This window comes from Letharia lupina, assembly GCF_014066315.1.
Source record: "Letharia lupina isolate WasteWater1 chromosome Unknown contig_16, whole genome shotgun sequence".
Taxonomy (NCBI): domain Eukaryota; kingdom Fungi; phylum Ascomycota; class Lecanoromycetes; order Lecanorales; family Parmeliaceae; genus Letharia; species Letharia lupina.
Genome location: NW_023502985.1, coordinates 772,951 through 793,827, shown reverse-complemented (window position 1 = coordinate 793,827; position 20,877 = coordinate 772,951). Strand labels below are relative to the sequence as shown.

At 50.0% G+C, this 20,877-nt stretch overlaps 9 protein-coding genes across 9 annotated transcripts; 5 read left to right on the top strand and 4 right to left on the bottom strand.

Moving 5' to 3' along the window:
• Nucleotides 1-949: 949 nt before the first annotated feature.
• On the top strand, nt 950-2,267 carry HO133_003049 (uncharacterized protein; the record flags this gene model as incomplete). Its single annotated transcript, XM_037293973.1, has 3 exons — nt 950-1,003; nt 1,381-1,569; nt 1,620-2,267. 3 exons carry the CDS (start codon nt 950-952, stop codon nt 2,265-2,267), a joined length of 891 nt encoding a protein of 296 aa, XP_037150051.1.
• A 658-nt stretch (nt 2,268-2,925) lies between these two features.
• Nucleotides 2,926-4,293, bottom strand: HO133_003048 (uncharacterized protein; the record flags this gene model as incomplete). The annotated part of the gene is made up of 2 exons (XM_037293972.1): nt 2,926-3,654; nt 3,706-4,293. 2 exons carry the CDS (start codon nt 4,291-4,293, stop codon nt 2,926-2,928), a joined length of 1,317 nt encoding a protein of 438 aa, XP_037150050.1.
• A 635-nt stretch (nt 4,294-4,928) lies between these two features.
• Nucleotides 4,929-6,916, top strand: HO133_003047 (uncharacterized protein; the record flags this gene model as incomplete). Its single annotated transcript, XM_037293971.1, has 9 exons — nt 4,929-5,009; nt 5,063-5,134; nt 5,186-5,318; nt 5,369-5,473; nt 5,521-5,841; nt 6,040-6,133; nt 6,189-6,204; nt 6,259-6,376; nt 6,429-6,916. The coding sequence occupies 9 exons, from the start codon at nt 4,929-4,931 to the stop codon at nt 6,914-6,916; spliced, it is 1,428 nt and encodes a 475-aa protein (XP_037150049.1).
• A 290-nt stretch (nt 6,917-7,206) lies between these two features.
• Nucleotides 7,207-8,066, bottom strand: HO133_003046 (uncharacterized protein; the record flags this gene model as incomplete). Its single annotated transcript, XM_037293970.1, has 2 exons — nt 7,207-7,828; nt 8,023-8,066. 2 exons carry the CDS (start codon nt 8,064-8,066, stop codon nt 7,207-7,209), a joined length of 666 nt encoding a protein of 221 aa, XP_037150048.1.
• Nucleotides 8,067-8,497: 431 nt separating this feature from the next.
• On the bottom strand, nt 8,498-10,238 carry HO133_003045 (uncharacterized protein; the record flags this gene model as incomplete). The annotated part of the gene is made up of 3 exons (XM_037293969.1): nt 8,498-9,952; nt 10,005-10,060; nt 10,124-10,238. 3 exons carry the CDS (start codon nt 10,236-10,238, stop codon nt 8,498-8,500), a joined length of 1,626 nt encoding a protein of 541 aa, XP_037150047.1.
• A 300-nt stretch (nt 10,239-10,538) lies between these two features.
• Nucleotides 10,539-11,025, top strand: HO133_003044 (uncharacterized protein; the record flags this gene model as incomplete). The annotated part of the gene is made up of 3 exons (XM_037293968.1): nt 10,539-10,541; nt 10,601-10,792; nt 10,849-11,025. The coding sequence occupies 3 exons, from the start codon at nt 10,539-10,541 to the stop codon at nt 11,023-11,025; spliced, it is 372 nt and encodes a 123-aa protein (XP_037150046.1).
• A 3,296-nt stretch (nt 11,026-14,321) lies between these two features.
• On the top strand, nt 14,322-16,148 carry HO133_003043 (uncharacterized protein; the record flags this gene model as incomplete). The annotated part of the gene is made up of 1 exon (XM_037293967.1): nt 14,322-16,148. One exon carries the CDS (start codon nt 14,322-14,324, stop codon nt 16,146-16,148), a length of 1,827 nt encoding a protein of 608 aa, XP_037150045.1.
• A 209-nt stretch (nt 16,149-16,357) lies between these two features.
• HO133_003042 (uncharacterized protein) lies at nt 16,358-17,734 on the bottom strand (the record flags this gene model as incomplete). The annotated part of the gene is made up of 3 exons (XM_037293966.1): nt 16,358-17,149; nt 17,205-17,639; nt 17,702-17,734. The coding sequence occupies 3 exons, from the start codon at nt 17,732-17,734 to the stop codon at nt 16,358-16,360; spliced, it is 1,260 nt and encodes a 419-aa protein (XP_037150044.1).
• A 1,286-nt stretch (nt 17,735-19,020) lies between these two features.
• Nucleotides 19,021-20,648, top strand: HO133_003041 (uncharacterized protein; the record flags this gene model as incomplete). The annotated part of the gene is made up of 3 exons (XM_037293965.1): nt 19,021-19,398; nt 19,454-20,307; nt 20,378-20,648. 3 exons carry the CDS (start codon nt 19,021-19,023, stop codon nt 20,646-20,648), a joined length of 1,503 nt encoding a protein of 500 aa, XP_037150043.1.
• Nucleotides 20,649-20,877: the final 229 nt, after the last annotated feature.

Sequence of the window (20,877 nt, the reverse complement as noted above, 5' to 3'; positions counted from 1 at the left end):
TGACAAGAGCCTAAAATAGCTCCCCTGCTGTTCAAATATGCTTAGAGTGCTTTTAATTGCTTTTGAAATGCTTTAATAAGTGCAGGGCGGCAGATCATCCCTTTTATCTATATCGCGATTTGCCCCTGGGGCCCTGGGCATATTTTCTCCCTCCAAGCCAAATCCTCACGCCCACGCCCACGCCCACGACGTAAACCCATGCTATCCTTCAACCATTTGTACTTTTACGTGTAATCTGCTTCTGCCTCTGCTTCTGCTTCTGCTTCTGCCTTTACCCAACCTAATAATGCCAGCGCGTTCATTTGTATAAGCAACTTTAATTTAATCCTCGCTCCTTAATCAACTATCGCGTCCCGGGAAAACACCACGAACACCACGAACAACACTCAACACACTCTTCTTCGCCAACACCTTCCGACTACCTCCTTGCGGTACCAAGCGCTTCCAACTCCATTCTTCCACTCTACATCCCCCACAACCGCAACCACGGCTTCGGTATCAGTACCCCTCATCTACAGACACTCCCCCTTGGATCCCACACTTCCATTGCCTTCTACACATCAGATCCCGGATCTGCCAGCCTTTAAAACGGCTCCTGCAGCAGATATTCGGGCGCCTTCGCCATCGTCCAGCCTCAACCACGACTCCTCTCGGCGGTCCTCGGCCTCAACACAGCAACGTTCCCACCAAGCAAATCTCCACCTCGAACTTCCTGCTCTAGTCACCCTGGCTTCAGTCGCCTCTGTTCCGTCGCCGCATCTCCGGTAACTACCCCATTACGCAACGCACCCTATATTCTAACGCTTCCCCCTTGGCTGCATTTTCTGGCTTCACCCCCGTGAGTGGGCGCTTAGTCTTGAGCGCCGAACAATTACACGTGGTTGAGATTGGACAAGACTGAGGCTGACCGCTGGATGCTGATAGGGCGTACAATGATGTCTCCCAAACCATGAGCTATGCTACATCGTTACCTGCTGCGACTACAGGTCAAGGCAACGTCCCTGTGAGTATCTTCAGCTGGTTTACTTAGGATAGTTCCCCTCACGACCCCTCGCGTGCAAGAATCTGAGCGCGAAGAAGACCGACGTGTTTTTCAGATGTATGGCATGATCTCTATCAGAGTATTTCACAAGTTCGGCTTTGCGACCACGTTTTTGGATTGCTGGCGGGCCACAGATCCCTTTCTGCGCGCTAAAAGAGCTTATTACTTATCGCTTATCGGGCTTCGTTCTTCTCTGTTTTCAACGCTTTGAAAAAACGTTCCGGGCTGAAGTGAAGTGAAGAGGTCGAGGACTAATTCGAGAGCGGCGAAAATTGTGGTTGCGGGTATTTGTGTGAAATATGGCAACATTTGCTGACCGTGAGCCTGGGAACCTACAGCCAGTATGCCAGAACTGTACTACGTCTACAACACCTCTCTGGCGACGCGACGAGATGGGATCCGTCCTCTGCAATGCATGTGGCCTCTTCCTCAAGCTTCATGGTACGCCTCGGCCTATATCCCTCAAAACAGATGTAATCAAGAGTCGCAATCGTGTCAAAACCGCAGGTCAGGGGCAGAAGCGAAAGGTAAGCACATTCGAAGTGCGCAAAGAAATATACTAACAAAGGTGATGAAGTCGCTGTTTGACGGTAACGGCTTGCCCACGTCTCAATCAGAGGGTACTCCTCCTCCAAATTATCCAAATTATGCCAACAATCAGCGAGTGACCCACAATTCTGGGTCCGACCGATCAAATTCTCCGGTCTCGCACAACGAAACCCCCGCTCATCCTTCCAACATCGCTCCTCAACATATCTTCGACGGTGTCTCGTCAGCGGAGCATGCATTCCAGTCTCCCGCAATACCTGCGTTTCAGCTGCGTCATCCTTCGCCAGGCTCCACGTCATCTTTCAATGACCGCAACTTAGAACCCCCACAGACATACGAAGGGCTACTACAAGCGAATACCTTTCTGAAGACGCGGGTGAGCGAATTGGAGGTCATCAACGACCTATACAAGGGCACGGTCAATCAGTATGAACAAGGTGGCGCCCCACAAGCGGAGATGCTTCCCAAAGACTCCGAGAGCCAGCTGCGTCAGTCTTTAGACCAGGCGCTGCACCGGGAAGAGGACTTGAAGCGCCAGGTTGACGAGCTTGAGCGTGAGGTTGCGGAATTACGAGGCGAGCAGCCGGAATCACGACCTGCCAAGAGAAGTCGCATCTCAGACTCCTCGGAGTACCCAGAGCCGCCTCAAGCCTTCACCAACGGGTTGCACGCCTAACCTTACCAACACGCCCATTCTGGACTGTTACCAGTATTGACCATTCCGCTTTTTGATGATATCAGACGATGAACGCCTTCTGCAACTGTTAGAATCTCACATCCAAAAGGGACATGTGAGCTGCAGCACACCTTAATGTTAATCTTCGACCTCGGCTTTTCTTTTGTTCGAAGTCTACGGACACCTGTACCATTATCACGATTTTCATTCAATTCATGTTGTCCAGCATCGATTAAAAGTTTATGATCAAGAATGCGAGTTTTAATACCCTTCCGTTAGGCGTTTACATGTACTTTACTCGTACGACGGTGCCGTTTAATAGGTGGCAATCTATGCTGAGAGCCAAAGGCCTACGGACTTGAGAAACACATGACATCAATACACACACACACATCTGAAGAGGCCTGTTTCTAGATTTGAGACATCACCACCAGATTGAAGTAAGTTCGTGTTTTGAGAAATGTGATATATCGACTGATGAGAGCCTCCTCGCATCCGTTCACATTGACTGCCTATACTATGTACGTAACAACCTAGTACCGATGATGAACCCATAAACACCATCCGATGTTAACCCCTGGCAGCCAATGCCCACGCACACCCTGGCAACAGCTCCGCAAAAAATGCCCATATCTGGAGCAAAGCTACTGTGCTCCTCTTAATAGCCAAAGCGGTCCGGCATCGTAACCGGCGCCACCAGACTCCATGTGTAAATGCCATACGCCACCCATGCGCTCACAATCTTCACCCAACTAGCCCAATATGTCCTCCCAACAGCTGCAAAGTCACCAGCGTTCTCGAAATCGATGTTTTGCGTGAGTAAGGTAGCAACCCAGCATGTAGCCAGCAGGAAGATGACGTGGAAAAGGGAGTAGTTGTATTGCGTGCCTCGTCTTTCATCGTCTTTACCGCCGTGGCCGTCATTGGACTCTTCGTCTTCGTCATCGTCGTCAAGAGCATTAGCAGGCAGACTGCCAGCTTCGACCGCAGCACGGAGGGCTTCGGCGCGCATTTCGCGGCGAGATGCAGAGGGCTGAGTGTCGACGAGACCATGCTCTGCGGCCTCTTCTGAACCAAGCTTGCTGTATGAGTGGCTAGTTTGGCTACCTAGAGCAATACCCTGAGTGGCAGCACGGGTAGTGGTGTAGGCGATTGTAAGCATGGTAACGATCGCGCCGATGACGATTGACGCTGTGCGAGTGCCACTAGCACGGATGAGAGGATTGCAGTGGTGGTCATCGGGCTCCATGGATACGGCGGACATAGTAAGGTAGGTGCAGTAGACGGCAACCATAGCGGACTGTGCGAGGCCAGCCTGGGGGTTATATTCTTGAATCACGGGGTGGACCGAAATGGCGGAGATTATGAGCAGGACGATGAGGTTCACCTAGACGCTTATTAGCGGTAGCATGGTTTGTAAGATTATACATCAACGTACGGTAATTGCGGCTTGATTCATTGCGCAGCCACTGTTTGCGAAGAAAATATACATGACGATGGTCATGGCGAACGACATGGTATACATGCCAAGCGTCGATCCAATGAGAACGCCCCTCCATGCCTTCGAATCATAGTTTTCGATCTTCTCCAAACAGAATTCAGCCCAAGTGTGGGCAAGATCGACTAGAAGGATGAGTCCCAGGAGCACAAACATCATGGCTCCGGCCAATGCGAAGTATTTGCCCCAGACTTGGAAGAAAGCCTCGGGAATGAAGAAGGTCATGACAACGAAAGCCAGCCAGATGATGATCTTAGGCCCCCAGTAACCGTTTTGTAATGCAGCTCGTCCATCCCTAGAAGATTTGACACCGAGCAGCAGGATTGCAAGAGCGAAGTGGAATAGACCGAGAGCAAAGTTGACCCGCTGGACAGCGACGAAACCATAGCACTGCTTTCCTTGACAGGTTATCGCCATGTAGTCCAAAGTCAGATGTTCCAGCTTCTTGAGGGCCCATGGTGTGAGCATGAGCCAAGATATTATTGAATTGAGTAAAAGGATGACTGCGTAGGCGATGCGAGTGGCCATGCTTGTCTCCTGTTAGCTATACATCCTCGCAACGGCCCAAAGGATATCTACCTGCTCTGAAATTTCCCACAGGAACTGCATACTGCAGAACAAGTGGCTGCTCCGCAACAGGAGGCTCCAAAGGTCATCAGCTACAGATAGGTCAGTCAGTACGAATGGTTGAGGCAACGCCCGCCGGAACAAAAGCAGCGGGGCCAACTCACCGTCCCAAGACTCGGGACAGCCAAGAGCGGAAGGGAGAGTAAAGCCCCCATGGTGTCCACCAAGGCACTTTCTTCTCGCGATTTCGAGGTTGAAGGCGATACGGCGGAGGTGTATGACAATATTCGTGTTTGATGCGACCAGTGGGACGTGCTCGATGTATTCTAGGGTAGGCGCTAAAGTCAACCAATCCCGAGCGGTTGGGTATGATATCATTCTCTTGGCACTGATAAGCTGTCCACCAGCGTATCGGTTGTTGATCCTGACCATACTCTGTATGCAATTTGTGTCCGTCCAAATTGATTAATTCATCCTTGTATCCTTGTATGCAGATATGATGCTACTTGCTTCGCCATCGTGAAGAGGTGGTGACGAGCAATCACCGTCTCTCAAAGACCTTCTGCCCGCCTAGCCAATTACAAATTACTACTACAATGTCAGGAAACAGGTTGAGGACAGCGAGAGTACTATCAGTGATTGCAGCCACTCTTATATCACTGGCATGCGGGACTAATGTGGATATGCCAGCAACATTTGTCTTTGTGTAACACGCTGACCGCATGGACAGTATGCGTACTCGGCATGGGCACCAGCATTTGCAGAAAAGTTGAAGCTCTCCTCAACCCAGAGCAATTTGATTGTGGGCCATCTTCTTTGAAAAAGCGTTAGACATGCATCTCATGTCTCGCAGGGTACATTCGGCAATCTGGGCATGTACAGCGCCGGCATCCCGATAGGTCTACTGGTTGATACAAGAGGTCCTCGGCCAGGCGCTCTCTTGGGTGCCGTGTCGTTGGGAGTGGGCTACTTCTCGCTATATAGAGGTATGGAGCCCTATGCGGCCCAAAAGGTCAGGTTTTTGACATCGCCACAGCATATGATGGAGGTCCTGGTTCAATATCGTTGCCGTGGCTATGTTTCTTCGCTTTTCTGACAGGCGTGGGGGGTTGCGCTTCTTTCGCAGGCGCTGTCAAGACATGTAAGGCTTCCTACGTCAACACGGTCGCCGGAAACTCACAGTTTCAGCCGCTTTGAATTGGCCGGATCACCGTGGTGCCGCGACCGCCTTTCCCCTATCAGCCTTCGGCCTGAGCGCCTTTGTCTTCGCATCCGTATCGTCCTTAGCCTTCCCGGACAATACTCTAGATCTGCTCCTCTTGTTAGCGATCGCTACGTTCACGATCCCTTTCATCGGTAGTTTCCTCCTTCGCATTGTGCCAGTCCCGCAGTCTTATGATCCTCTGCCCGGCTCACTCGAACGAAGCGGCTCGGATGCCTCAACATTACTTCAACGTTCCAAATCTGAAGACAGCAGGCACATCGTCCGTCACTTGTCTCATGAACCAGGTACGCAACCTGAGTCTATCAAATTTCATGAAGATGCACCCAAGGATCCTTCAAGTTTTAATCGACATGAAGTCCCTAGCCAAGGCACAGAAGAGACCACATCTTTGTTGTCTAAGTCTTCTGGGTCGTGTCCCGGCGATATACCTTATGAGGAAGGCGGGGCAAAAATTGCAACGGATCATGACTCACACGATGTAGATATACGAGGTTTAGCGATGCTTTCACACACGAAGTTCTACCTACTATGGGTGTTAATGGGCCTATTGACAGGCTTGGGCATAATGACGATCAAGCAAGTAAATCGCTGTTTCCATCTTGGAGGGATGTCACACTAACAAGCTGCTCAGCAATATCGGAAGCGATGTAAATCTTCCTAATTTCTTGTTGTTTCGTTGAACATTCTCACCTATTTTACAGGCTAGAGCGCTATGGCATCATTACGACGACAGTGCCTCCTCAGAATTCGTACAAGAACGACAATTGATGCATGTCGAGATCCTCTCCTTCATGAGTTTTTGTGGACGGCTCACCAGCGGTACGTCAATGCTGCGTACTCCCGAAACCCAACGCTAATTTCATCTGCCCAGGTATTGGTTCCGATATCATTGTCAGGAAGCTGGGAATGAGCCGTTTTTGGTGCCTCTTTATATCCAGCACAATTTTTCTTTTCGCCCAAGTTTGCGGGACCCAAATAGATAATCCTCACCTTCTTGGCTTCTTGTCTGGTTTGACCGGCCTAGCCTACGGTTTCCTCTTCGGCGTCTACCCAGCACTCGTAGCAGAAACCTTCGGCGTGAATGGCTTCAGTCAAAACTGGGGCAGCATGACGCTTGCGCCTATTGTCTTCGGTAACATCTTCAATCTGGTCTACGGCCACATCTATGACCGGCATTCGATCATCCTACCTGGCGGGCAGCGAGATTGCAAAGACGGGTTGTACTGTTATCGTAACGCGTACTTTGTCACGCTGGGGGCAAGCTTGGTTGGCGTGGGAATAAGCCTTTGGAGTATACACCACGACTGGATCGCAAACTTGAAGAAGCGTAAAGAGAGGGAGAGAGCACGTGAGGCTTGATACGTGCATGAGGCCCTCCAACACATGCCGAGTGGTCTTATTGAAAAGATGATGATAGATGATAGATATTTGACGTTTACAAAGCATTATGGCTGCCGCTATTTGTGCCCGGGAGTCTCGTATACCAGACAGATTCAAGTTTCGGTTGAGGCGGCTCGACACTGATCTCAACACCAACACAGATAGGGAGGCAGCCAGACTACGATGAAACGGTTCCGAGGTATGCGGCCGGAAAAGATGACAAATTTAGCGTAGCTGGGTGAACATGGCCTGTTTGTTCAACCGAACCGTCATAGATGCGAGGAACCTGGAATATCGTCCCCCAGTCTTTTTCCGACATCGTCAGCTACCGCCAACATGCCGTTGTATGACATGAGCACTTCCGTCTCCATTCGCCCTCCATCCTCTCCAGGTATATGGATCACGCGGGTCCCTGTGACCTTCCCTACTAACTCCTGTACCCGATCGTTCCACAAAATCTGCCTGATCCTTCCTCCTTTTCCCTCCTGCACTTCCTTGCTGTCTCCAGCCTCTGTTTCAACCTCGTCTCCACTTCCCTTCCTGTCCTTCTTGGCATCGTCAAGATCCTCAATCATGATCCAGACCACGGCCCTCTTCGACCTCCTCAGAGCATCTCTCACCCCACGCGTAACTTCCCTCTTCGCACACAACAGCCCGATCGTATCTTCTCCCCTCCATTCACCCGGCGCGCCAGCAAGGGTCCCTTCAAGCTCCCTGATCATCTCCGGGCTAGCCTTTCGCGCTACAGCTTTGCACTGCACCACCACGTTTAGGGGTGGGGACTTGGTGTACTGCAGAGACAATGGCAGCCATTTTCCCAGTAGATCAATACCCTTGTCATCAGGACCGCCTGTGCGGGTCAGATCTCGGAATTCAAGGCGCGGGAGTGTCCTGGCGCATAGATGCTCGTATGACGTGCCGATGTGCACCGTCGAAAAGGGCTTGGAATGAGCATGTGTGCGACACGTAAGTAGGTCACGGTGACGTGGCGGGCAGCCAGAGAGATGAAACGTGGTCCGGCTTGATCTGTACGGGGTTGGACCTCGGTAGGGACTGCGAATCAGGGAACGGTGGACTGACATTACGATCCGAAACTGTCAAATATGACGCATCTTCGTAGGCCGTCCATGGCGCTTGAAAAGAATGAGCAATTTGAGCTACGCGCGAAGCTTTGCGTTGTGTAGTATATTCGTGTAGTCAAGAGTTCATGACGCTCTCGAACGCACGTCTTCTAGTGCTACTCGTAGTGGCCAATTGCCAATTGGGGGTCCACTTCGATTTGGATACCCGTGTGGAGCATTATGTTCCTTTGCAATTGCACAAAGGATACACAATCATGATTTCGAATTGTGTAGATCGATATAGGATCGACGAGTGGTATTGACTACATATGCTTGTAAATACGGAGAAGAAACATCCCATTGTGCGAACATTGGCATGAAGACGTAAATTGAACGCCACCTCCTTTCCATCCAGGGCTCCAAATACTGTACATTTAACGGCCTACAGCCAAGCCCCCTCGCCATACCTATTCGCTCCGTTTATCAGCCCTCTCACCGATCAGAAACCCGAACCAGCCGGGCCGCTTGCTTCCAATGTTATCTGCTCAAATTTCTCGTCAAATTCGCTGTTTGTGCCGTCTCGGCTGATTCGTGGACTGGTCGAGATGACACTGCTGTTAGAGGTGAACTCGGCGTCGACCGGAATAGATTGAAACCCGTTGACCACAGCGCTTCTCTCGAAGCTATCCCCTGCGTCGTCATACGAGGGTGGTAGGCTACCCTCACTCTCGTACCCCGGGAGAGTGGAGACGCTCCTCCGCCGTTCGGAGCCTTCGGCCTCGTACACGAAGTCATGCCTCCCTTCTTCGGCAGCCGTAATGCTGCTCACGACCCGGTGGGCGTTTCTGAGTGCCCTAATGTCGTCGGCCATAGCATCTTCCAGAACGGCCTCTTGTGCGATCACACGTGTCCGTTTCTCATCCCAGCTAATTGCTGCCTGAGGCGCGAAGCCGTACCTCAAACGGAGAGCTTTGAACTTAAGATGAACGCTCCGAAGCCAGTTCTCGAATGCTTGCTTCTGCGCAGCCCTACGATACATTCGCTTGGTTCTGCGTTCCTCCCTGCGAGCGGCACAGTCAACACGGTGACGAGGGTCTCGACAACGTAGGAGGAGCCATGCAAGACACGACAGGACTATGAGTCCCAAGCCAAATGATTTAAGGAGGTGGGTGTTAATATTGGGTTGAGAGGGAAGAGCTGTTGTTATGGGGCTTGTCGATGTCTGCAGAGCTTCCGTCGATATAAAAGATCGCGTTTCCGCTGCGGACAGATTGGGTGTGGTGCTCGTTGAACTGGAAGCCTCAGCTGTGGAAACTGATTCCTCGTAGGATAGGGGAGGTGGCTCCAGTAGTCGGTCAGTGGAAATCTTAGAATGTTCTACCGAGACGGCCTTCACTTCGCTAGGCTTTCCCTTGCTCTTGTGACACCAGATACCAGCTACCTTCTTCATGCCCTTTTTCAAGGAACCTTTGATGGCAGTCAGTTCAGCCCCGAGGCTCTTTTGGCCTTGACTCAAAATTTCATACAAGACTGAATCATTCTTTCCTGCATTTGCCATAATATCCGGATCGAAATCTACGGACGGCCTCCGCCATTGGTTGGCGAGCACAGGATCAAGAGCGAAATTAGCTGGTTGGTATCTCGGAAAGAAGCGCAGGATTGCCGGATGGCCAATCTGTTTGTACGAGACCGTAAATCCACGACGGGCTGGGTTGACGAAATGGATACTGAGGACATGGACGACATCTTCTCCGACGGAATTGCTTCCATCGGTTGGCACAGCGTCGTAAAGGCAGCTAATGTGCCATGTGGCTTCGCTTCCACCGTAGATGTCGAGGTAATCGTGACCTTCGGCAGTCGTCCCTTCCCACTTGGCCTCCAGCTCTTGACCATTAAGCTTGACATTGCTCTCTCCACATGCCTTTTCCGTACCCTGGACCTGGAATGTGACGATCTATACGCTATTGGTAAATGCTCTTTAAGACTCGGTACATTGTGCATCATACTGGATCAATTGGCTCGCCAGATCTGGCACCGAATTCTAGTAGAGCTTCATAAGGATCTAAAGGAAAATTAGTATGCTTAGTCAATCAGAAACGTCAGGGCTTTATAGAGGTTGCCTTACGATATTGGATCACGGCATCTGATGACGGAGTGCTCAGGGAACCCGATTCAGGAATGACTAAAGCCGAAGCCCAAGTCGATGACAGCAAAGCTGCCGCCTTGGTGAAGCCGCGCATGCTGGTGGCGACAACGGCTCGAAGTCGCCTCTCGAGAGGAGGGGATTGTAGTATTGAACCTTTTGTTGTTGAAGTCAGCAGGCTCGGGCAGGCAACAACTCAGCTGCACCACCTTGCCAAGAGCTAAGCCCTGTTTGATTTCTTGGCAGGGCTGATCAATCGCGTCCGAAGGGTCCAGCAGTCCAGCACTAAGGGTAGCGCGGAGCTTCAACCGCGCCTCTCGAATATTGTAAATGACCGTAGATACCTAGTGTCGATCCTGCAGCTTTCGCATTTCCCCCATTTAAATCAAGGCCAACCATGGTAAGTCGAGCTCGATATTGGACATACCGGTACTGTATGCTGACTTCGGTGCGACTCAGCTGCCGTTAGGTCTTCTCAATGCAGCCCAGGGTCACCCTATGCTCGTCGAGCTAAAGAACGGAGAGACGCTCAACGGTCACTTGATCAGTTGCGATACGTGGATGAACCTTACGCTCAAGGAAGTGGTCCAAACAAGCCCAGACGGCGATAAATTTTTCAGACTACCAGAGGTCTATGTGAGGGGGAATAATGTATATCACTCCCCTCGTTGATGTGAAAGAACAATGTGGGCTGACTTTGGTGGTAGATCAAATACTTGCGAGTACCGGACGAGATCATCGATCTGGTCAAAGACCAACAGCAAAACCAGCCATCGAGTCGCGCCAGAGGTGGCGGTGCCCTGAGAGGTGATCACGGGGGAAGAGGAGACAGAGGAAGGGGTGGGGTAAGAGGAGCTCGTGGAAGAGGCAGAGGCAGAGGTTGAGGCTGTGAATTGTGCTGCAAATCAAATATATGGGGTGGCCTTTCCTATGAGCTCTACATGGTCGAGCAATGGGCATGTTCAAGAGTCCATCCGACGTTTGCCATTACCACCTACACAGGTTTCGAGCAGAGCTTCGTTGTCGTAGAAGTATTGAGTGACCCGGACGGATGAGGAAGCATGGTCCCCCCGTTCTTGGATGTACCTCAAATCGGTTACAAAGTATGATGCAGGAAGAAAGGAGACACTTTTGGAAATGCCGTGGTCACAAATCGAAAGCTCGGTAACATCGAAGTAGACGACACCAGCGATAGAGATCCTCGTATCCTCCCTCTGGGTTATGGACATGGACTGCAATGAGAGACTGCGAATACCTCAGAATCCATGTTCGATCAATTCTTGTCTATCGACAACGAGAGGATTGATCGCAAGTTCTTCCGTGTAATTGTTGCTTCCCTCTGTTAGTACTACAATATTATAGTTGAGACGTTAGCATGTTTTTGCTTCTTGTTGTTTCATCTCGCATGCTATCTTGCTTTCATTGCGATATTTCTTGGAACCCACGAGATTGCTATTTGCTACAAGCAAAGATGGCCACTGCGACTGCTCAGAGCCACCTGAGTGCAACTCTTTCAACCTCTTCTGATCATTTCATTACCACTTATTGACCAGATCGAGATTTCAAATCTCGGGCGGGTAACATACCGTATTTGCGTGATTGCTGTGAAGTCTAAAGTCAATCATCTCTGCGCATTCTCAGAGAGCATCGAGAAGCAGACGAGTGGCCTAGGTACATAACAAGAGGGATCGCTATTTACGCACATTCCTCATTCGCAATTGGGGAAGGGAAAAGTTATCGGTTGGGTTCCGGATTGGGTGCAAGGTCTAGGTCCTCGGTGCTCTCTGTTGTCTCCAGGACAGACATGATTGTGCTCTCCAGAGCAACCTGTCTATCAGCACCAAATCCAATTTGAAACAGCTCAGCAGGGTAAGCTTGCTCGAGTCAGGCATGAGAACGAGCTTTCAAGGTCTTTGCCGTGATGACTGTTTTGGCCGAACTATCCATGCTGCAGATTTGGCGGCAGCGCAGACTGTACCCCCTGCCAAGAAATACCATAGCGCTCGAAGGTCTTTCATCCACGTTTTCAGGGTTTCAACGGGACATTTGTAAGCCAATCGCTTCATCTCCACATTCACTCATTGTTCCTCCATCTCTTTCGTAAGCATATTATATGTTGGGGTAGTCTTGTTCGCATATGTATGCGATAGCCGACTACTCTCCGCCACGGTTCAAGCATGCTGGGGTAACCAGCTGAGTATTTCCCACCATGACTATCGCCATCAGGCTGTTCAGGGCGTTCGTATACCAAACGTCACGAGCTCGATCTTTCCCAGTACAATGACAAGACTGACACGGACAAAGAGAAGACCCCTCACTGTCAATCAGTATGCGTCCCTCCAAGATATCATGTTTACCGCATCTGCTACTTTGGCTCCTTGGCTTTGTATTCCTGTCTGCAACAAGTCCAACACCAAATGCTGCAAATATACACACCTACAACGCTCAAAGCAGACCAAGACTTATACCATCCTCACAGACGAGGAGCAGTCCTCAGTATACCCCAAAGCGTTTTCCTGTCGCCAGGGATCTCTATGAGTTGCCGAATGGATGGGTTCGTACAGTCTAGAATACTTCCTTCTCCACCCTTTCGGAGTCTTAGATCTCAAGACATGCCCGGGAACATGCAGTCCAAACGTTAAAGATAGACTTGTCTTACAAGTCAAGTTCCTCCCCTAAGGAAGACATGCTTATGCCAAAAGTTGTGTAGATCGGCCGAGTCGACAAATACCTCTCATTACTACCTGTGCAGATCGCCGCATCGGTTCTCGAAAGCTTTTATAACGTTGTCATAGACAACGTAAGGCAGAAATGGATTCAGCAGCAGCAGCCCGTGAATAGCTTCACAATCACATGGGCGAACATTGAATTGGAATTCTTTTCTGCTACAAGAACAATACCCGTAAGGCATTTTTGGGGTCCTTTCTTGCAGCCCAGCGCTGGGTCTTGAGTCGCGTGACATGTCACTGAAGCAGGCTGCTCATCTCGCCATCTCTTTGCTCCCTCGACGCTGTCTCATGGCTCGAGGCCATTCTCAGAACGGAAATGCTGACCCGGAAATATGCTAGTGGAATTTCGTCTTAGCATTTGCAGAGAGACTAGCCCACTTAACACAGCGAGGTTTTGTTGGAAAATACTGTGTAAGACAGCGCAGAATCTTTGGAACGAGCTGGCTAACAAGACTAGATCTACTATATCCACTTACCAACTGGAGAAGAAATTTCCATACACTTGTTGATACCCTTGGTAGCTGCGGGAGCATGATAAGCCGCGAATCGGCCTTGGCAGATGTCTACCCCTTGTATTGGCACCCTGCAAGCAGAGTATGGGGTTGTGTTTTGTAAGAGGATCGAGCAAAAGTCATGCATAGAGGGGGAAATTAGGCGAGCAAGGGTTCTGACACTTTTAGGTCCCTCACCGAGTTAGAAGTGGAAATTTCGAAGCTCTACAGGAAACCATGTTGTTGAGAGGGGGGGAGGGAAATCCCAAGGGCTTCATTCTTTCCATTTTGGCACACTTTTGTGGGAATCAGTCAGAATACGTGAACCGTTCATCTGAAGGAATTGAGCATGATGGGTATTCAAGCAGGAAAGATGCTTTCCCCATACCAAGAATTATGAATTTGGGCTCGTTTGATTATAACTGTCAACTTTTCTGGGACAGTCCCTATTGAGATCTGGAATCTTTTTAGATTCCTTCTATGCATGACTTTTGCTATCATCTCTTAGCTGAGGCAAGAACTTGAACCAGGGCCCCGGGTAGTGGTGGTGCGAACCCCTAGAGGGTATGCACATGCCGCGGGATATGGATGTTTTTGACCAAGTAGAAAGTGAAGTCGCATCATGCAGACTTGACATTCCAAACCTCTTGGAGTCATACTACCTAGTGCAGGTCTTGATCATGATTTCGTCGAAGAGAAGAGACTGCATCTCTGGCATAATGAAGTATCCTTGGTAAACAGTGAATTTGTCTCGGAAAATTCTTGTGCTATGACTGAAATGCTTGGGGCTTAACAACGATGAGCGTGGACTGAAGGGGCACATAGGAAAGGCTGCCAGAGTCAGAGAACTACCCCAAAGGGGCTTAGCGGTATTGGCACATCTGAGGGACCGAGGCAAGCAAGAGGAACGAAGTTTGATAATATCTTGAGACTGAGAAGACATGCTTTCATTTGAAGCCAATGTCATCGGGGAGAACGACAATCGATGGCTTATTGCAATGTCTTTGTCCAACATCGAGTAGAATCCCGCGGCAAGGCTTCAATGAGATCTCACGGCCAGGTGCGAGAAGTCTGATAGTATGTCGAAAACTCCACCCACGCCAGACCCACACACAAAGCTTCCTCACAAGCTCTCGAACTGTTCCGCGTCCATTACGCCAACCCGGAAACCTTCAAGCTCAGCGGTGCGCTTATCAGAAACCCTCCTTCGTTGGCCAGCATGTCCGTGATCAAGACCGTATAAGGCACCTAGACATAACATCTGCATATCAAGAGTTGCGGAGGTCAACCCTGCAAGGTCATTATGCCCATATTCGAGATTGTGTGAAGATATTGGTGAAAGAACGCGGTCAGAAGCCGAATTTGCGGTTGTACGATGCATTGCTGCTTGCCAACACGGATCATCAGTATGGCTCAGCAGGAGAGGTTGCTAGGATCCTAGATGAGATTGCGGTGGAAGGTCTTACCCCGGATTCCGCTACATATCATGCTGCTTTGACGGTGGGATATTGCACTAGAGGATTCAGATATGCTTTGGCTGACACCATACAGGCTCTTGCTGTACATCCAGACTGCCTGTTGAGGCAACGCATACTCGAAGAACTACGCCAACGATGGTTTTCCTTGACCAAAAACGGCTGGCACGACGTGGTTACGGGTCTGATCAGAGAGCGACAGCTAGAGCTTGCGCTTGATACTCTGGACCAAATGCAGAAAGAAGGAGCCAAAGTCGACTCTTGGCTTTATGACCTGATCATATATACCCTTTGCTCTGCTGAAGAATTCGACTCGGCAGTCAACCTAATGCAACACCGCCTCTCGTCAGGCGAATTCTACATCTCAGCGACCCTGTGGTACTATCTGCTCGACACTGCCTCACGCGCCCTACACCATCGAGGCACCCTCTTTGCTTACAGGGCGAGGGTCGAGAGCTCGTATCTCAATCCTTCTGCTGGAATCTGCATCAATATAATTTCTACTGCAGCTCGTCATGGAGACATTTACCTCGCGACGTCCGCCCTACGTATCCTAGGTCGCCGATCAGGCAACCCTATCCAGCTCCACCACTACGAAGCTTTACTAGAAACATACATGACCGCCAAGGACATTCGCACTTCGTTCACTCTCCTTACCATCATGACGGCTGCCGGCCATCCTCCAACAGCAGCGTCTACTCGGCCCATATTCACCCATCTATGCCTGTCGCCCAGTCTGGTAGCTACAGCAGTCTCAATACTCGAAGAACTCCGCGAGCAGGACCGTCAAATTCCGATACAGGCTATCAATGTGATAATGGAAGCGTACATAGCTCACCATGACCTCGCCTCTTCTCTTTCAATCTACAAGGCCTTGCACAACTTTGGAGACTCTCTTACTCCCGATACTGCAACATTCAATCTTCTTTTTCGCGGCTGCTCGCAAGCTGCTCGCAAAGACCTTGCCATGTTCCTGGCTTCTGAAATGGTGGCGCTAAAGGTCGTGCCGGACAGACTCACGTACGATCGGCTCACATTGGTATGCCTCAATAGCGAGAGCAGCATCGACGATGCCTGGCGCTATTTCGAGGAGATGCGTGGCCTGGGATGGTGGCCTAGACATGGTACTGCAGTGTCATTGGCAAGGAGAGCCTGTGAGAGAGGCGACCAAAGAGTCTGGAGGCTTGTCAGCGAGGAGGGAGGTGAGGGAGTCCCGAAGTGGAAAGTGGAAAGTCTGATCCAAGAATATTGGAAGGATGGCTCTGAAGAGCCCGAAATGGAGATAAATCCGGAAAGGCGTGAGGGGGAGTAGAGATGCTCGCTCTCATATTTTGAAGCTTGTATATGTGTACATGACGCCCAGATACCCAGAGACACATTCGTGGATATAGAGCACATCGCTGTCACTCCAAGGGCACAAGCACGGTCCAAGTGTTTCTATGCAGTGTGCCATGCTATGCTACAAATCTTCCACGGTGATGTACAGATTCTTACAGCTGCCAGCCGCTATCACGCACTCCTTTACCTCCGCCGTAGATACCAATTATGAGCTAGAGTATTTATCTCAGTTCCGTAAGGTGTCGGCACCTCCGCTAAGCCTGGTCTCGCAACCGGATGCCTTAGATACACCGCCGCGCATACTCTCTGATGCACCTCCAAGTATCGGGGCACAAATGCAAATGCGGACATCCACTCTCTAGGCCGCCAAGGAGTAGCATACGGTTTTGATGGATCCACAGGGTTCTCGCGCGCGTCTTTGAGAGCGTCGCGGAGAGTCTTGAGTTGGGTAGAGTCGAGGGTGGCGGCTTCCGCCTGAAGTTCGGGCGTTGAGAGTACGGGTACTTCTGGTTTTGGGGGTGACGGTGATTTTAGACCAGTATTCGGTGCTGTAATCATACGCGCTACTATTTCTGCTAATTGACTGTCGAGCGAGGTCGCTGTCAGGGTCTTGGGGCGGCCTAAGGTGCGTTTCACAGTCCTTTGAAAGGCGCGGAGATCTTGCTTTCGTTTTGCAGTTAGAGAAGTTGAAGGAGTTGCGAGAAGTTCTTTCGCTTGGCTGAGGAGAGACTGAAGGCTTTCTTTGGGGGTTTTGTCCGTGGTGGTGGGTTCATGAGATGGGTCTGACTTGGGCGTTTGAGGCTCGGCATCTTCAGAGCCTTCGGAGTTAGACGCTTTCTTGGAGTATCTGGCCCGTATCTTGCGGCCAGCGCGACGCTCGAATCTATCTTTTGGGGCGCCGGTGGCATAAAGCACGCGATCAGGCTCCACTTGAAACATGTCGCCTGGGTTCAATTGATAGCCTGGGTAGATCATCTGCGGAGCGTGAGGTTAGCTATGTGCTAGCAAACATCTCGAGAGCAATGAGGACCTCCTTTCCGTTGACTCTGACATATCCATGTACCACGAACTGGCGTGCCTGCCTCGTACTACTTGCGAACAGAGCCCTGAAGATAGCGGTATCCAGCCTCCGCTCGGTTGGCGCATATGTCATGTTGAGGTATGGTGTCCGTGGGAACGGCTTAGGTTTCTGATCAGGAGGTGGATCAAGTCCTGATCCCCTCCCTTCGGCCTGTTCTGATCCATCCTTCTCTGCTAGCATCTTATAATCCATTGGCACGACAGAGCGGATTGTCCGTCGGAACATCCTGGTCCACTGCTTCTCTCTGATAGTTTCGCCATGGTATGCTCTTGTCAAAGCTTTGGCGGTCCATTTCTGTTGGAAAAAGGTTCTTTCGATATTTTTGGGAGGCTCGACTCGAGAGAGATTGAACAGGTTGTATTTATTCCATGACTGTCGAAGTTTCTACGAGATGTATTAGTCATTCTTTAATCTCCAACACATATGCGCCGAATATAAAGACTTACTATTCTCTTGAGACCATGAAACCTTTTGCGCATGGTCAATCGATCTGGTATGAGTGGTAGTCAGTTCTGTCAGGGCTGTCGCTATAAATTAATATGTGCTGGGGCGCGGGCTTCCCAGTAGTGAAAAGCTTGCCGAGTACTGGTTTTTGACTGTTTAATTCTCAGGGAGACCCCCTAAAACCCCTCGGACCCTTCGGGGGCTCTTTAAGGGCTCTCCGAGGGCTTCTATCGGAGGGGCTGTCAAAGCAAGCTCGAAATTTGATTATTTTAGTGATATTTGATTAATTTCGAGCTTGCTTTGACAGCCCCTCCGATAGAAGCCCTCGGAGAGCCCTTAAAGAGCTCCGAAGGGTTTAAGGGATTTTAAAGGGTCTAACCCTGAGAATCGAGAGAGATAGTTGATATACTTAGGGGGAGACCCCCTAAAACCCCCCTGACCCTCCGGGGGCTCTCCGAGGGCTCTCCGAGGGCTCCTGCCGGAGAGGCTCTTCTCGCAAGCTCGATAGACGAATACTTTATCAAATTTCGTCTACGCTACGTTATCTGAAAGCGTATAAGTAATTCTATAACTCTACGTACTTAGTTTATTATCATATTTTTGATAAAAGAAAAGGAATCAAAAAAGGTGGATTTGAAGATTTTGAAGTTCTTTTCCAGCTTCCTCTTTTGGACGTACCCGTGTGTACCCGCGTTTAGATCGAAAATGGAGAAATAAGGTGTGTTTTAGACTGAAAATGGTGAGATCCGATGATCTGATTGGTCACTAGCCTCTTAGCGTAGAAGCCATTTGGGATTTCAACTCTTGAGCATTGAGAAAGCAAGCTTTCCAATCACATCACTAGAATTCGCGTTCGCTGCAGGGATTTATTAGTGGTTCACCGTATTCTAGTCGGAGCCGGGAAAAACTGCCCCGCTCGTTTGACAGAGCTGACCCTCCCACTTTTTCATGACTCGAAGGTAGTCATCTCTCTCCCACTCACCACAAGCTTATCTTGTAATAACCAGATCTACAATTCTCCGCAGAAACATTCTCCAAGGTACACGAGTACATTGCATCGAGACCCAATCACTGCTTCCCATCATCTATATACTATTTGACTTGAAGACCCTGTCCCACTAGAGTGACTGGAGAGCTATCAGTCCTTCGATATTTATGCAAAGCAGTCTCTAATAGGATCTTCTAAACAAAAGGTAAAGCATTTAGCCTCACGTCTGATGATCTATCAAACTCGCATTATGTTTAGGGACTCTTTCCTTCTGTCAACGGTGAAAAGAATATGGCTGAGACTGACAGTTGCTTAGAGAAGAGTCTACCCAATATGGAGGTGGAAGAGCTAACCAAGCCTGGAAGCGAGGACCAAGTAGAAATACCATCGCTTGGCCAGTCGCAAGATACAATTGAAAGATTGATTGAAGAATCAAAATCGGAGAGTCAGACCAATGGCACCGAAGCAGCGTCTGCCGGAAAGAGCGCCAAGAGCCCAGTGGAGCAGGAAGATAAGACGCGCAAGGAATCCGAGAAGGAGAGTCCAAGCCAGGACGGACCTTCGAAGAGGGTTCGAGAAGGACAGAAATGGAACGACAGACCTCGCAAACAGTATGGCAATCCCAATGATCGTCCACACAAAAGGCACAATAACAAGTCGGATCTCGTTTCTCAACAAGAGAGTAGCGATCCTGTTGCCATTCGCAAACAAGTGTGTAATTCTCCGATGTTATATAACTTCATAAAGACTGACCGCCATACCCAAGGTCGAGTTCTACTTCTCAGACTCCAACCTTCTGACAGACAAATTCCTGTTCACAAAAGTCGAAGGCCATGAAAATCTACCAGTCCCAATTAGTACCATCCACTCGTTCAAGCGTATGCGCCACTTCCAGCCCCTATCTGCCATTGTCGACGCTCTCAAAGAGAGTACCATCCTAAACGTCGTCGAAGATGACACGTCCATCCAGCGAAAAACCCCGCTACCTGAAGGTCTGGTAGGTAAGCCAATGGTAGAGATACAAAAGGTTCACGAAGACAAAACCATGGCTCGAAGTGTCTACGCAAAGGGTTTCGGGGAAGAACGGCCAAGCACTCAATTTGACATTGAAGCATACTTTGCTCAGCACGGCCCCACCAACTCTGTGCGTCTACGACGATCGTATGACGGTACCTTCAAGGGAAGTGTGTTTGTGGAGTTTGACTCGGAAGAGACCCAGAACGCTTTCCTCGCTCTAGACCCCAAACCTAAGTGGCAAAGCAATGAGCTGCAGGTCAAGAGCAAGAAGCAGTACTGTGATGATAAGGTCGATGATATTGCAGCTGGCCGTGTGAGGCCCAACGAAGATGATCGTGCTCATCAGAATGGTAATCGTGACTGGGCTGGTCATGATCACGATAGGCGGGGAGAGAAAGGTGTCGGACGCGATAGAGACGACAAGGATGACCGGGATTGGAGGGTTCGTCGGGAAGAAGACCGCAAGGGTGGCTTCAAAGACAGGAATGGCGGAAAGCACAAGGGTTTCCGCGGTTCAGGACGCGGTCGAGGAGGCGGCCGAGGCAGAGAAGGCCGAGATAGATCTAGGAACAGGAACGATCAGAGGAGAGAGAGAGACGAGCGGTAAGTTCGTGTGCTTCTGAGACGCACTATCGATTCACCTGATGCAAGACTCATTCTAACAAAACGACAGCGGAGTTCCAAAAGTCAGGACCTCAAGCCCGGGATCGGACGACAAGGATAGCCCAAGCACAGAAAAGCCGGTCAAAGACGAAGCCAAAGAGGCTACCGACACCTTGACGAAAAATGACGACAAGGCAGTGGATGCGACTACAGCACCACCTGAAGCTCCTCCAGATGCTGCTGCCGATCCAGGCTCAAAGAAGCGTGCTCGGGAAAACGACGATGGAGCAGAGGAGCAGGGGAACTCTAAGAAGGTCGATTCAAAGGTCGAGGAGTCGTGATGTGAAGTTTGCAATTAGAGAAGAGGTTCATTCTGCAGCGGTTTGCTGATGATCATGCATGCATAGAGAGAAGATGGCATTGGCTTTCCATTTTTCTGTCCTCAAAAAGTATCAAGATACCAGTCTTGCTTGTACATATTGCTTTTGCATACTGCTTTTCGGCCACAAGGATAGCTTTGATATGAGGATATTGTTGAAAATGAGAGATAACGATAAGTGCTAGCGGATA